We start from the raw sequence: 12,503 nt of genomic DNA on the forward strand, positions 1-12,503 counted from the left end.
TCGCTCAGATGGGCCTGGCCAACACCCAGTGGTGTAGTGTTAAGTTTTGAAGGGCAGACACTCATCATGACAATCCTCATAGCCACGGCCCCAAGGAGAGTCCATTCAGGCAGCGATGTGGATCCATCTCAACAAACCAGCTCTAGCAGTTTTCATCTCCATCAAGAGCAGGTCTTTTGTAAAGCGATGGGTCTTAATTGCCCTTTCAAGACCAAGACATCCCAAAATACTTTGCGTTACAAAAGGAAACAATATGTTGTTGCTGGGAAAATTCATTCCCACGGCTACTGTAATGATCGCAACTAAGCTCAGAAGGAACAGAGAATTCTGGGGGGGTGGCAAATGACATCAGCAGCTCTGATGATAAAAAAAGAAGTCCTGGTGCTGTGTCCCTGTGAGCTCTGGCTCCCCTACCCCACTTCCAGCACCCCATATAGATGGAGCGAGCCCCTTAGAACGCTTCTCCGGAATCTTGCAGGGGTTCTTCCAGCAGAAAGCGTGCCTTAGTGAGAGGAAGCTTGAAAACCTCTGAGTTAGAGAATCAGGTGGCAACAGAGGCAGCGAATCCTGCTGGCGTAGCTGGGACAGAAGCTTTGGGCATGTCAGCGTTCTAAAGGGGATTGCCAGGACAGAGGAAGACTTGGCTGCTGGTTTCCTCATCCTTTAAAGCAGGCTGAGGCTGCCATCTGGTGGTATGGGAGGCAAGGAACCATAACTCCCGGACCGTAGTGGAACTTGTAGTAAAACAGGGTGAGCGTGTAGCACCCTGAAGACGCAGCATCCGGTTTTGCTTCCAACACAGATGCCTTTTAATGCCACCTTCTTTCCCGCTGCCCAGCCATCGGCGCAACGTCTCCGTCCGCCAGCTTCCCCGGACATTGCAGCCGATTTGAGTTCGAGTGCCAGCAAATGAAGAAGTGTATCCCGAATTGGAAGCGCTGTGACGGCTTGAAAGACTGTCAGGATGGCACAGATGAGCTAAACTGCCGTGAGTGCTTACCAGGATGGTGGCGGGCACCGTTGCGGTTCCTCCGCCCCCAAGCTTAATTTTCAGTTTAAAAAGAAGACCATTGTGGATGTCATTTTGGTCAGACTGTCTCTTTATTTCTATGGCTGTTTATGCCTTCCTGCATGACGGCCACAAATATTTGTGGATATCCAAACAAAGGCTCATGTCTCTGTAGGGGTTTAAATCAGCGGATGTTACTTTGGCTTGCAAAAGGCCTTCTTGGTGCTGGCAGCCCAGCTTGCCTGGCTCTTCCTTTATTATCTTTTCTGCACAAGGTGAAGGCCTTTTTAGTCATCCAGGCCTTTTAAACATGTGCTTTAAACAAACCTTAGGCTCTTGCTCTTTTAATGTGAGCTTTTAATGATTAGTTTTGTCATATTTTATCATGATTTTATCTTGTAAACCACTTGGGGGGGATTATATATATATGCGAGAGAGAGAGAGAGGGAGAACGAGAGAGAGAGAGAGAGAGAGAGGGAGAAAAGAGGTGTAGAAATTCTCTGAAATAAATAAAATCATAAAATAAATTTAGATACAACAGCAGTGCAATGGTGCAATGTAGACTTGGAATGTTTTTGTGGAAACCCTAAAATTGATGCTTTAAGTCTTGGAACTTGGCTTAAGAATTCGGGCTTCCTGCTTTTAATAGGAGCTTACCTACAGGGGTAAGCATTCGAACCCACCCATCCATCCCTCATGCCAAAGATGAACAGAACTGTGCCCTTTAAATATTTCAAGAGGGAGCCATAGCCCAGTAGAAGAGCATGCGTCCTGCATGTGGTCAGTCTCTGGTTGAACTTTCAGCACCCGCAGTGAAAGGGTCTTGGGTTGCAGGGAAGGATCCAGCCCTAGACCTGCTGTCAGAATTGCCAGGACTGGGCTAGATAGAATAATGATAAGAACATAAAAGAGCTGTGCTGGATCAGACCCAGAGTCCATCTAGTCCAGCATTCTGTTCACACAGAATGTTTAGCACAGACGTTTATAATCAGAGTAATCAATGAGTTAAAACACTCTTAACTCTGAGCTGGATTGGGAATAGTACTTCCAAAGAAGGCACCATAGGGACAGGGTAATATTTTTGAATTAAAGTGAACATAAGAAGAGCTGTGCTGGATCAGACCAGAGGCCTATAGTCCAGCATTCTGTTCACATAGCAGCCAACCAGCTGCCTGTGGGAAACCCACAGGCAAGACATGACTGCAACAGCACCCTCCTGCCCATGTTCTGCAGCAACTGGTGTACATAGGCATACTGCCTCTGATACTGGAGGGAGCATATAGCCAGCAGGACTAGTAGCCATCGATAGCTTTCTCCCCCATGAATGTCTTATCCCCTTTTAAAGCCACCCAAGTTACTACATCTTAGAATAGCGAATTCCATGGTTTAACTGCGCGCTGTGTGAAGAAGTCCTTCCTTAAATCTGTCCTGAATCTCCCACCAATCAGCTTCATAGGATGACCCCGTGTTCTAGTTTTATTAGAGGAGAAAAATGTCTCCCTATCCACTTTCTCCACATCATGCTTAATTTTGTACACCTCTATCACCTCTCCTCTCACTCTCCATTTTTCTGACTTGTTGAGCTAAAGCAGCTGTTGCGTATGACCTTTCTGCCTTCCAGCTACGCACAGCACCTTGTCGTGTCCTAACGGGTTCAAGTGCGAAGACGGGGAGGCTTGCTTCATGATGACAGAGCGGTGTGATGGCTTCCTGGATTGCTCAGATAGCAGCGATGAAAGAAACTGCACTGGTAAGTCATGGAGTAAGGTATCTCCTGGGTAGACACAAGTGCCCCTTAAGTGCTTGTTTTCCTTTCCATCTGCCCTTCCCTTTCAAGAGCATCCTTTTTTTTTTTCTTTTTTTTGCAGGGGTTGTGTTTAGAAATGACCATATTGGACTGCATTTGATTATAGTTTCATATTCTCCTATTCTCTCCATTCGGGGTGGGTTAGGGTATTTTTTATGATGTTTTTAATGTAGAATTTTATTGTTTTAACTGTTTTGTTGTTGTACATCACCCAGAGCGGCTGAGTGACCAGCCAGATGGGTGATTAATAAATTTAATTAATTAATAATAATAATAATAACAATAATATTCTCCTATCTGAATCTATCCACTCTGCTGCAGGCCCTGCTGCTTGCACCCCTGTCATCTGAGGTGTGGCAGCTGTCCTCATGAGACAGGGCCTTCTCTGTGGTGGTGCCAAAGGACCTCCAACTCAAGGGGTGGGCTTCATGTGGCTCCCTGGTTATTTAGATTCAGGGGGCAAGTTAAGATGAGTCCCTGTTTCATTGCTAACTGAGCAATAAGCAGTTGTTTACATTTTCTCTTTTTTCATTGCTTGTTGCGGCTTTAGTTTTTGTAGTTTTGTTGTTAGTGATTTATTGCTTGCTGCTTATGTGAATTTTTTTTATCTTGTTAGCCACTCTGTAGATGCTTACGGGTGGAAATGTTGGATGTACATATTTTAAATGAATTCACAAATAAAATAAGTGTTGAGTTTAGTTGACAGAGATGTTAATTCTAAGTATCGTCTCAGCCATTAAGCTCCTAGGGCAGCCCCGGGCAAGTCAGTTTCTCTCAACCTAACCAACCTTGGTGGGATTTTTTGCTGAGAAATTGGGTGATATGAAAAACACTGTTAAAAATTATAACGGTTGTTTATGCTTTTCCCAAAGTGATCAGCAGCTCAAGGCTTCCAGGTTTCAGTAAATACGAAGTTTTCCCCCAAATGTGTGAAGTGATGATGGGTGAGGGTATGCAGGATTGCCACTCAGTGCCGATCACAGTGGCCATCAGGAAAAAGCATAACCCCACATGGGTCATTGACCCTAAAGCAAGCATCTACGACTCGTGATCCTCCAAGCCAAATGCAGTCTACCAGCAGTGTATCATGGCCCACCAAGTGCTGGCCCCCTCTCAGTACAGTCAGCAAAATCAGGATGTTCATCAAGCCTCTGGTGAGCCATCATCCACAGCTGGCAACCTGCATTTGGCTTTGTGGTTCCCATCATTCAGGTCTGGCCTAAATTGCCATCAAAACGTAAAGCAAAAGAGTGAAAAGTCTCCCAGAACAGCTCACAGTTCGGTAAAAGAACAGCTCGGTAAAAGAACAAGAGAGTCCCTGCTTTTGCAGGCTTACAATCTAAAAGACACAACACAAAAGGAAAAAGAGGTGGGGAGGGAAGCAAAAAGCAGACTCCAGCACCAGTTCTTAAAGCTACAGAGTTCTTATAATGACTAGCTGGGAACAGTTCAGGGAGAGGAGATGCCAAACAGAGCTCATGTAGTGGACCTGCAGTCTCATCTCTCCTTTTCCCCTTATTCCTCACCATGAGGGCCTCTTGCCCATAATGAGGTGAGAATAAGATGATAAAACCCTGAAGTGGTAAATGAGATTGTACCACTCCAGATTGCAGACGGGGTGGGGGAATGACAATTTGTACCGCTCCCCACTTACCAAGCTCTCTGCAAGTAGAAATCTAGCACATCAGGAAGGAAGCCTCTAACTTAGCTCTCTCCTTGAAGTGCTAGGTTTTTTTTCCCTCCTTGCAGGAAGTTTTATTTTTAAATGTGGGGCAGCTGTCAATAATGGTACCATCCACCTGCATACCAAAGTAGCACAGACTGTTCATGTGCAGGCCATAGCTCAGAGAAGCATGTCAAGATACTGTTTTTCTTCTTCCTCCCATCCGCCTCTGTACCAGCTCCGCGGTTCAATCAGCAAAATTCCTGGCCCACAATTCATTATGGTTTAGGTCATGTTCATGCTAATAGCGATCTATCACCATCTCTCTTTCCCGGCTTGGGATCCATCCATTTTCTTCCAAAAGCACAGAGGTCTACTGAGCATCCATCAGTTTTTACTTTAATTAAATATTGATTTGGAAGATGCTGCCCAGCCCTTGCTCACCCCCTGGGCCTCTGAGACCTGCAGCCTTGCCAGAATTCTAAAGAGTAGCACACGAGCTTTTGCATCATCCTTGCAGGTGTGAGCAGCCGTTGAGAGAGTCTGGTACCTACTCATGATGTTTGGAGACGCTTTGAGCTGATCTGCGCAGATCACTTGGTACAGCGTTCCTGTGGCTGTGCCATTTGAGACTGGACGGCATGGTTGAATGTTTTTTCCCCAACATAAAAATCTCACTGCTCCTGGAGAATGAGTGAGTCAGAGAACAAGTCCATGCCTCGCTTTCTCCCAGAGATGCTAGTTTTCTACATACAAGGAGATACAGTCCAAGGAATTTCATACCAATGTGCCACTTCACATGACACAGATAGCGCATTGTTGGTGCTGGGCCTGTACTACTACTAATCAGGGTATGCGAGGGTTGTTTAACCAGCAAGTAACCTACAATGGCTGGGTTTCGCAGGACACGGCAAAATCCCCAATCATAGAATCATAGGATAGTAGGGTTAGAAGGGGCCTACAAGGCCATCGAGTCCAACCCTCTGCTCAATGCAGGAATCCAGGTCAGAGCATCCCTGACAGATGGCTGTCCAGCCTCGTCTTGAATGCCTCCAGTGTGGGAGAGCCCACCACCTCCCTAGGTAGATCAGGATTTGCATATTGAAGATGGTAGCTGCACCACACCCATCATGTGTCATGGCTCATCGTGGCTTAAATGATGACCTGGCTGTGTCATGCCAATCAGGTCAGTATGACTTACCTGCATGTATTAGTGCTAAGCCGATAATTCTTCCCCAGTTTCACAACTCCCTTCGCAGGCTGCAAAAATGGGCCAGGATTTTCATCAATATTTTTTGGGATGGGATGGGGACAGGAGAAATTCTAAAAATGTTCACAGTTGGGTGGGGGCTGAGGGTGATAAGGGACAGGGAGGCAGCAAGAGGCTTTTTATTTAGGTTTTTCCTTAACTAGCAATGGAAGAGCTGCAGTTGTTCACCATTCTCCTCAATGCCTCTGTTTGAATGAGGAGACGTTCGGACATAGCATAATTCCAAGAACATTGTGAGTTTATGGGAGGAGGGAGAAAATGGGGCCAATTTGGTGGCACTTGGTTAAGTTTCATTAACAGGGACAAAAGGAACTCATTGGCTGAAGAGGACGGAAGGATAAGTCCTGAGGGCATGGGATGGAAGTCAAAGCAGCTTGAGAGAGAGAGAGAGAGAGAGAGAGAATTAAAAATATGCGACCAGTCTGCAAAACGATGGTTCACATAACAGTTGGCGCATCAGACTGTCTTTGTGGCCTATAGTTGCCTATGACTGAATTCATACAACATGACAACCCACACTCAAGTTTGAATAAGGGTTGAGTGTGGGTTGTTGAACCATGGCTTATTGAACCATGGGTTATTGTGTTGTGTGAACCCAGCTAACAAACCATGGCTTGTCAGTCATGAAAAATCCAAAGTTCAAAACCCAGCAACAAACCACGGGTTCTCTTTGTGGGTTGTTTGTGGTTAAGAAACCATGCATTGTTAGCACAGCTGGGTTCACACAACAGAACAGCCCCACGGTTCAATGACAACCCACACTCAACCCATACTCAACGCTGAGTATGGGTTGGCATGTCATGTCAACCCAGCCACTGAATATACTGCACAACTTTGGATCGGGATGTCTTGTTTCCTCACCCCCTTACCAAAGCTGGCATTTTTACATTCTTTTTCCTAGATGATACCCTTGTCTATAAAGTGCAGAACCTCCAATGGACAGCTGATTTTTCAGGCAACATCACTTTAACCTGGACCCGGCCTAAGAAGATGCCTCCTGCATCCTGCGTCTACAATATCCATTACAGGTAGCCTGGCCAGTTTTGGCATCTCAGTAAGTGGTAACATCAGCAGGGCATGGCCACATGCCTAAAATTAGGCCATGTATGCAAACACCTAATAGAACCTGAACTGATTAGTACAATTGCTATGACACTGCTGGCATACATGGCAAATTACAGAGTAACATATAAAATGAACAAAACTAGGTTCCTGCCCCAAGATTACAATCTAAACGTGGATAATAGGAAGAAACTAAATCAATCAATCAATAAAAGCACAGGATATTCCTTACATCATGCATCTGAAAATTAGGGCGCATTCCTACTGCGATAGTTCTTCTGAAGTTGGGGGTGACCGCCTTTCCAATGCAGGGCGGCTGAAGCATGGAGGAAAGGGTTCCCTCCATGCTCTGTCTGCCTTGCAATTTGCTTCAGACACCCGATTTTGGGTGTCTGAACACAGCTTCAGGGCGGGGGCAGGAACAGGGCTGGAGACCGCATCTAAAACAGCTTCCGCGGTCTCCTCCCCTCCCCCGGGGACGCCCCATTTTGCCCTCTCTGTGTTACGAGCATGGAGAGGCGTGGAGGAGTAGCTGCCACGGTTCTCTCTGCATCGGCTACAAGGGAGAGGGGGCAGGGAGCACAGTTCCCCATTTTTTTCTTAGCGATGCCTATGAGCTTGGAGCCGGGAAACCAAAAAATCCTGTCTCCTCCTGACGCTGTCTAGGGGACATAAGATTGCTCTCTTAAGGAAAAAAAAAAAGATCTAAACACTGTACAGGATCTTTAATTGCAAAAACTCACAGTAAGATATAATAACATACAAATATGTGGGTGGCTGATGAGAGTTTCAGTCCAGCAACATCTGGAGGGCCACATGTTCCCCATCCGAGTCTTAGAGCATGGCAAGCTGTCCTGTTGATGGTATCATTGTAGGAGTAGCGAAGTGGATAGGCCCTCATTTTGGAACAATACGGTTGATGCTGTTTGCGTAAGCCGCTTTGAAAATGTTGAGCTGCTAAAAAGCCCCCCTGCCTACCCATACTCCAAGGGGATGTGGTTATGATTGTTTCATTGAACTCCCAAATCCAGGATGGTCGGAGAAAGCATGTGGAAATCCTTAGAAACTCACAGCAACAAAACCAACAGTGTCTTGAAAGTGCTGAAACCGGACAGCACGTACCAGGTCAAAGTGCAAGTCCAGTGCCTGAGCAAGGCATACAACACAAACGACTTCATCACCTTGCGTACCCCAGAAGGACGTAAGTCAGTCTGGTCATTCGTGGCATGCATGGAATTAACGACAGAGTTAAAGGCAGCTTTGTTGAGCTAAAAGCACCTGTTGGCAGAGGCGGTGGCTTGCTGTGTCTCTGCATGATCCATCGATCTTGCCATGCCTATGCTGAGGTGTGCGCGCGCATGTGTGTGTGCTTGTGATTTTCTGCATTGGGTGTGGCTAGATCATTCAGTAACTTCCAATAGAGGGACCTAGCAGAATTCCTGGCCTCAGAGGAGGCTGGATGTCGCTTCTCTGCATGATCTGTGTTCACTTACTTCTAGTCACGAAGCACGCTCATTACACAGGACAACGAGATCCTCTGTGGTTATGTAGTTTCTACTCTTTAACACATTCTAAATGTTTTGGGTGAAAGGGAGGATTGTGCTTCCAGTTTTAACCCAGGAAAATAAGCCTTGGCTAGCAAACATTTGGAAAGTGCTGATATAAGTGGGATTATGAGTTTTTTTTTCAGGGCTGTACATGCTCCACATGTCTGTGCATCTGAGCTCCCTCATTTATCAGCTCCTATTCTTCTTTGTTCTGTTTAAAACAGCCACCTGTATTCCAGCTTTGATGAAATACACATGTGTCTGCATACACACACACACACACACACACACACACAGAGTTAGGATGCAATCCTATGCATGTTTAGATACAAAAAGGTCCCACAATCCTATGCATGTTTAGACACAAAACAGTCCTACAATCCTAAGCATGTTTAGGCACAAAAAAGCATGGTTGGCTGGGGGATGCTGGGTGTTATAGGACATTTTTCTGTCTAAATATTCATAGGATTGTGACTTTCATTACTTTACTCTATGGACCCCTTTCTATATTTTCTCACCAGAAATTGTTGCAGCAATTCAATTGGTGCCAATGGAGACTTTTTTCAAGCCTAACTGCAGTGCGGTGGGGGGTGGGATTTTTGGAGGGCCATGGCTGCTGGGCAGGGAAGGGCTAACCCTCCCCAATACCATGACCCCCCCTTAAAAATTGCCCCTCCCCTGCTGCAATATTAAACATCCTTATTGCACTTTGGGTGAGTGAGTGTGTGTGTGTGTGTGTGTGTGTAGGGTGGCAGTCATGTCATGGGACCCCATACCGACCGTGAGGTAGCCCCATCCACTTTAGGACATGGCCCTGCCCACTGTGGACATGTAGCCCCTGACATACTTTGGCCCTTGGACTGAACAGTGTCTTCCATCCCTGATTTAGGGCTTTCAAGGCGAGCACCAGCATCTTGGATTGGGTTTAGCAGTGACTAAGCAGCCAATGCAGCTCTTTCAGAATTGATGCAACTTGAGTCTGCCTGGCTGTACCCATTACAGCTTTGGATGCTGCAGTCAGCACTAGCTGAAGCTTCAGGGTTATCTTCAAGGGCAGCCCCACAGACCCCCGTTACAGTGACATATTCTGATGGAAAGCAGAAGGGTTGTCTTCAAGGGCAGCCCCACAGACAACCCATTACGGTAACCCAATCTGATGGAAGGCAGAAGGGTTGTCTTCAAGGGCAGCCCCATAGACAACCCATTACAGTGACGTAATCTGATGGAAGGCAGAAAGGTAGTCTTCAAGGGCAGCCACACAGACAACCCATTACAGTGACGTAATCTGATGGAAGGCAGAAAGGTTGTCTTCAAGGGCAGCCCCACAGACAACCCATTGCAGTAACCCAATCTGATGGAAGGCAGAAGGGTTATCTTCAAGGGCAGCCCCATAGACAACCCATTACAGTGATGTAATCTGATGGAAGGCAGAAGGGTTGTCAGAAGGAGGGCAGTGAAGATGATCAGGGGACTAGAAACAAAGCCCTATGAGGAGAGACTGAAAGAACTGGGCATGTTTAGCCTCGGGAAGAGAAGACTGAGGGGAGATAGGATAGCGCTCTTCAAGTACCTGAAAGGTTTCATAGAGAGGAAAGCCAGGATCTTTTCTCAATCATCCCAGAGTGCAGGACACAGAATAATGGCCTCAAGTTACAGGAAGCCAGATTCCGGCTGCACATCAGAAAAACCTCCTGACTGTTAGAGCAATGCGATGATGGAACCAAATACCTAGGGAGGTGGTGGGCTCTCCCACACTGCAGGCATTCAAGATGAGGCTGGACAGCCATCTGTCAGGGATGCTCTGACTTGGATTCCTGCATTGAGCAGGGGGTTGGACTCAGTGGTCTTATAGGCCCCTTCCAACCCTACTATTCTATGATTCTATGTCTCCCTCCTCTTCTTTTGCCAGTGCCCGATCCCCCCCGCCATCTCCAGCTGTTGCTGAAGAGAGAAGCTGAAGTCGTCGTGGTTTGTCAGTGGACACCACCGGCAAACGCCCATGGCCTGATAAGAGAGTACGTTGTAAGTATTGCTGGGCTGTGTGTGTGTGTGTGTGTGTGTGTGTGTATGTGTTTAATACATTTATTATTACATTTATATCTTGCCTTTTTTCCTCCTGCAAGGAATCTGAGGTGGCTTACATGATCAACCTCTCCATTTTATCCTTGCAATGACCCTATGAAATAGACTAGGCTAAGGGTCAGTAACTGGCCCAAAGCCACCCAGCGAGCCTCATGGCTGAGTGGGGACTTTGTTTTCTTTAAAGATTTTATTAGCTTTCCAAAACAAAATTATACAAACCAACAGAAAGAAAACCAACCCCACCCAAAATAAATCAATAAAAAGAAACACATTGGATTTAAATCTAATTATTGACAGAGGGTAGTACATTTAACATATATGTATATTTCCTCCTTTATCTTACACACCGTAACAGATTATATTTAATCCCTTTTCCATAGTCTGAGGATGGGCTTTGACAAATGCTGCTTGTATGTCCCTGATTAGTATGTAAAATGAACTCCTGCCATATTTTATAAAAGTCAGATGCTCTGACTTTGCCTTTGGCTAGTTATGGCTGAGTGGGGACTTGAACCCTGGTCTCCCCGAGTTGCCGTCTAATACTCTAACCACTACACTGGCTTTTCTGATGCCATACCAATTGAGAGAGCCCTGCACAAATGTGGATGAGGTTAGGGATGGGGGAGAATTCCGCCATGGACCCCAATGAGGCCAAATTCCAAGAATCCGGCCCCATTGGGGCCCATGGCGGAATGGAGCACTCACCTCTGCCTCCCCCCGGAATCTGTGCGGGTTGGCTCCCTTGTACGGCTCCCTGTTGATCCTGCGGAGCCAGCCGTAATGGTTGCATTTAGGCTAATCTACCAGCTTTACAGCCGCAAATGGCGCCCACTACGCCATTTGTGTCCAGAGACTCACTTACCCTACCCCAGCGATATGGCATGGCAGTGGCAGCTGGCCGTATCGCCAGCAAAGCAGAGCCGGTGGCCAGCTCTGCAAGATTGCCGCAGAGCAGAGCCAGCCCAGACGGATTCTGGGGGGGAGGGACGGATCGCCTCCCCTCCCTGCGGACCCCCCCGCCAGACCTGGAGGTAAGGGATTCGTACCTCCCTAGATGAGGTCATGGTAGCGCTGCTGCTGATCTTCTCCATCAGAGGTTATACTGAGATGCTGGGTTTCCATTTTGGTGCTGAAGGGGAGAACTGGGATTGCAGGGTGTATTCTGGGAAAAGGCAGGTCCCCATCAGCACTGTTACATTTGAATATTTATAAACCACCTTTTTGCCCTATCTGGTGGTGGTGTACATAACAAGACATGAAAACAGCCTACAATAAACAACCAAGTTTTTTTTTTTAAACCCACCAGAGCAATCTTTAAAATGTTCCAGAGAGCATAATAATTAAAAACTATTAAGGGCCTAAAACGAAGCAAGGCTGGGGCCAATCTAAACTCACCAGGGAAGGAATTCCAGGATTGTGGTGCTGCCACAGAAAAGGCCCTGTCCTGCGTTCCCACCAATGTAACCTCTCTTGGTGGTGGGACATACAACAGGGCTGGAAACCAAAATAAAAGGAACAACTGTACCAATTCAATTCCCAATGTGTTTTGACACTGGCCTTTATCAAGGGAAAAACTCCTAGAGATTCTTCAGGAGGATTCCCTCTCCCTTGCTTCTTCCAAAGAACACTGAAAAGTACCCATGTTGAAACGCATTGGGAATTCAATTGCTGCAGCTGTTCCTTTTTTGATTTTGGTTTCCAGCCCTACAGCTGTTTTTTTCTGATCTCTGTTGGTACTGTTACATACAACAGGGCCCCTGAAGAAGACTGTAAATTGTGGCCAAGTTCATATGGGAGGAGGCTGTCTTTCAGATACCCTGGTCTCAAATGGCTCCGGGCTTGATTGGCAAGAACAGGCACCTTGAATTGGATCTGGAAACAAATTGGAAGCCAGTGCAATTGATGTGGGACCAGTGTAAGATAGTCTATAAAGCACACACCAGAACACAATCTGGCTGCAGAATTTTGAGTCAGCTGTGAGGGGGGCAGGGGCAAGATGGGGGAGCCCGATAACTCAGATCAAACTTTTCATTTCTGCCAAGTCTTAACAGTTCCACCAGCTG

At 46.5% G+C, this 12,503-nt stretch overlaps 1 protein-coding gene across 1 annotated transcript in view; it reads left to right on the forward strand.

Moving 5' to 3' along the window:
• The window catches only part of SORL1 (sortilin related receptor 1), a 126,047-nt gene that overhangs the window by 96,701 nt on the left and 16,843 nt on the right, over positions 1 to 12,503 (forward strand). Inside the window, 5 exon segments of the mRNA XM_084803601.1 lie at positions 839 to 988; positions 2,631 to 2,759; positions 6,651 to 6,777; positions 7,843 to 8,012; positions 10,268 to 10,380. Of these exon segments, the coding sequence (XP_084659727.1) occupies positions 839 to 988; positions 2,631 to 2,759; positions 6,651 to 6,777; positions 7,843 to 8,012; positions 10,268 to 10,380 (689 nt within the window).

Source organism: Heloderma suspectum, chromosome 6, assembly GCF_057233095.1.
Source record: "Heloderma suspectum isolate Gila_16-S chromosome 6, 16-S_ref, whole genome shotgun sequence".
Lineage (NCBI taxonomy): Eukaryota > Metazoa > Chordata > Lepidosauria > Squamata > Helodermatidae > Heloderma > Heloderma suspectum.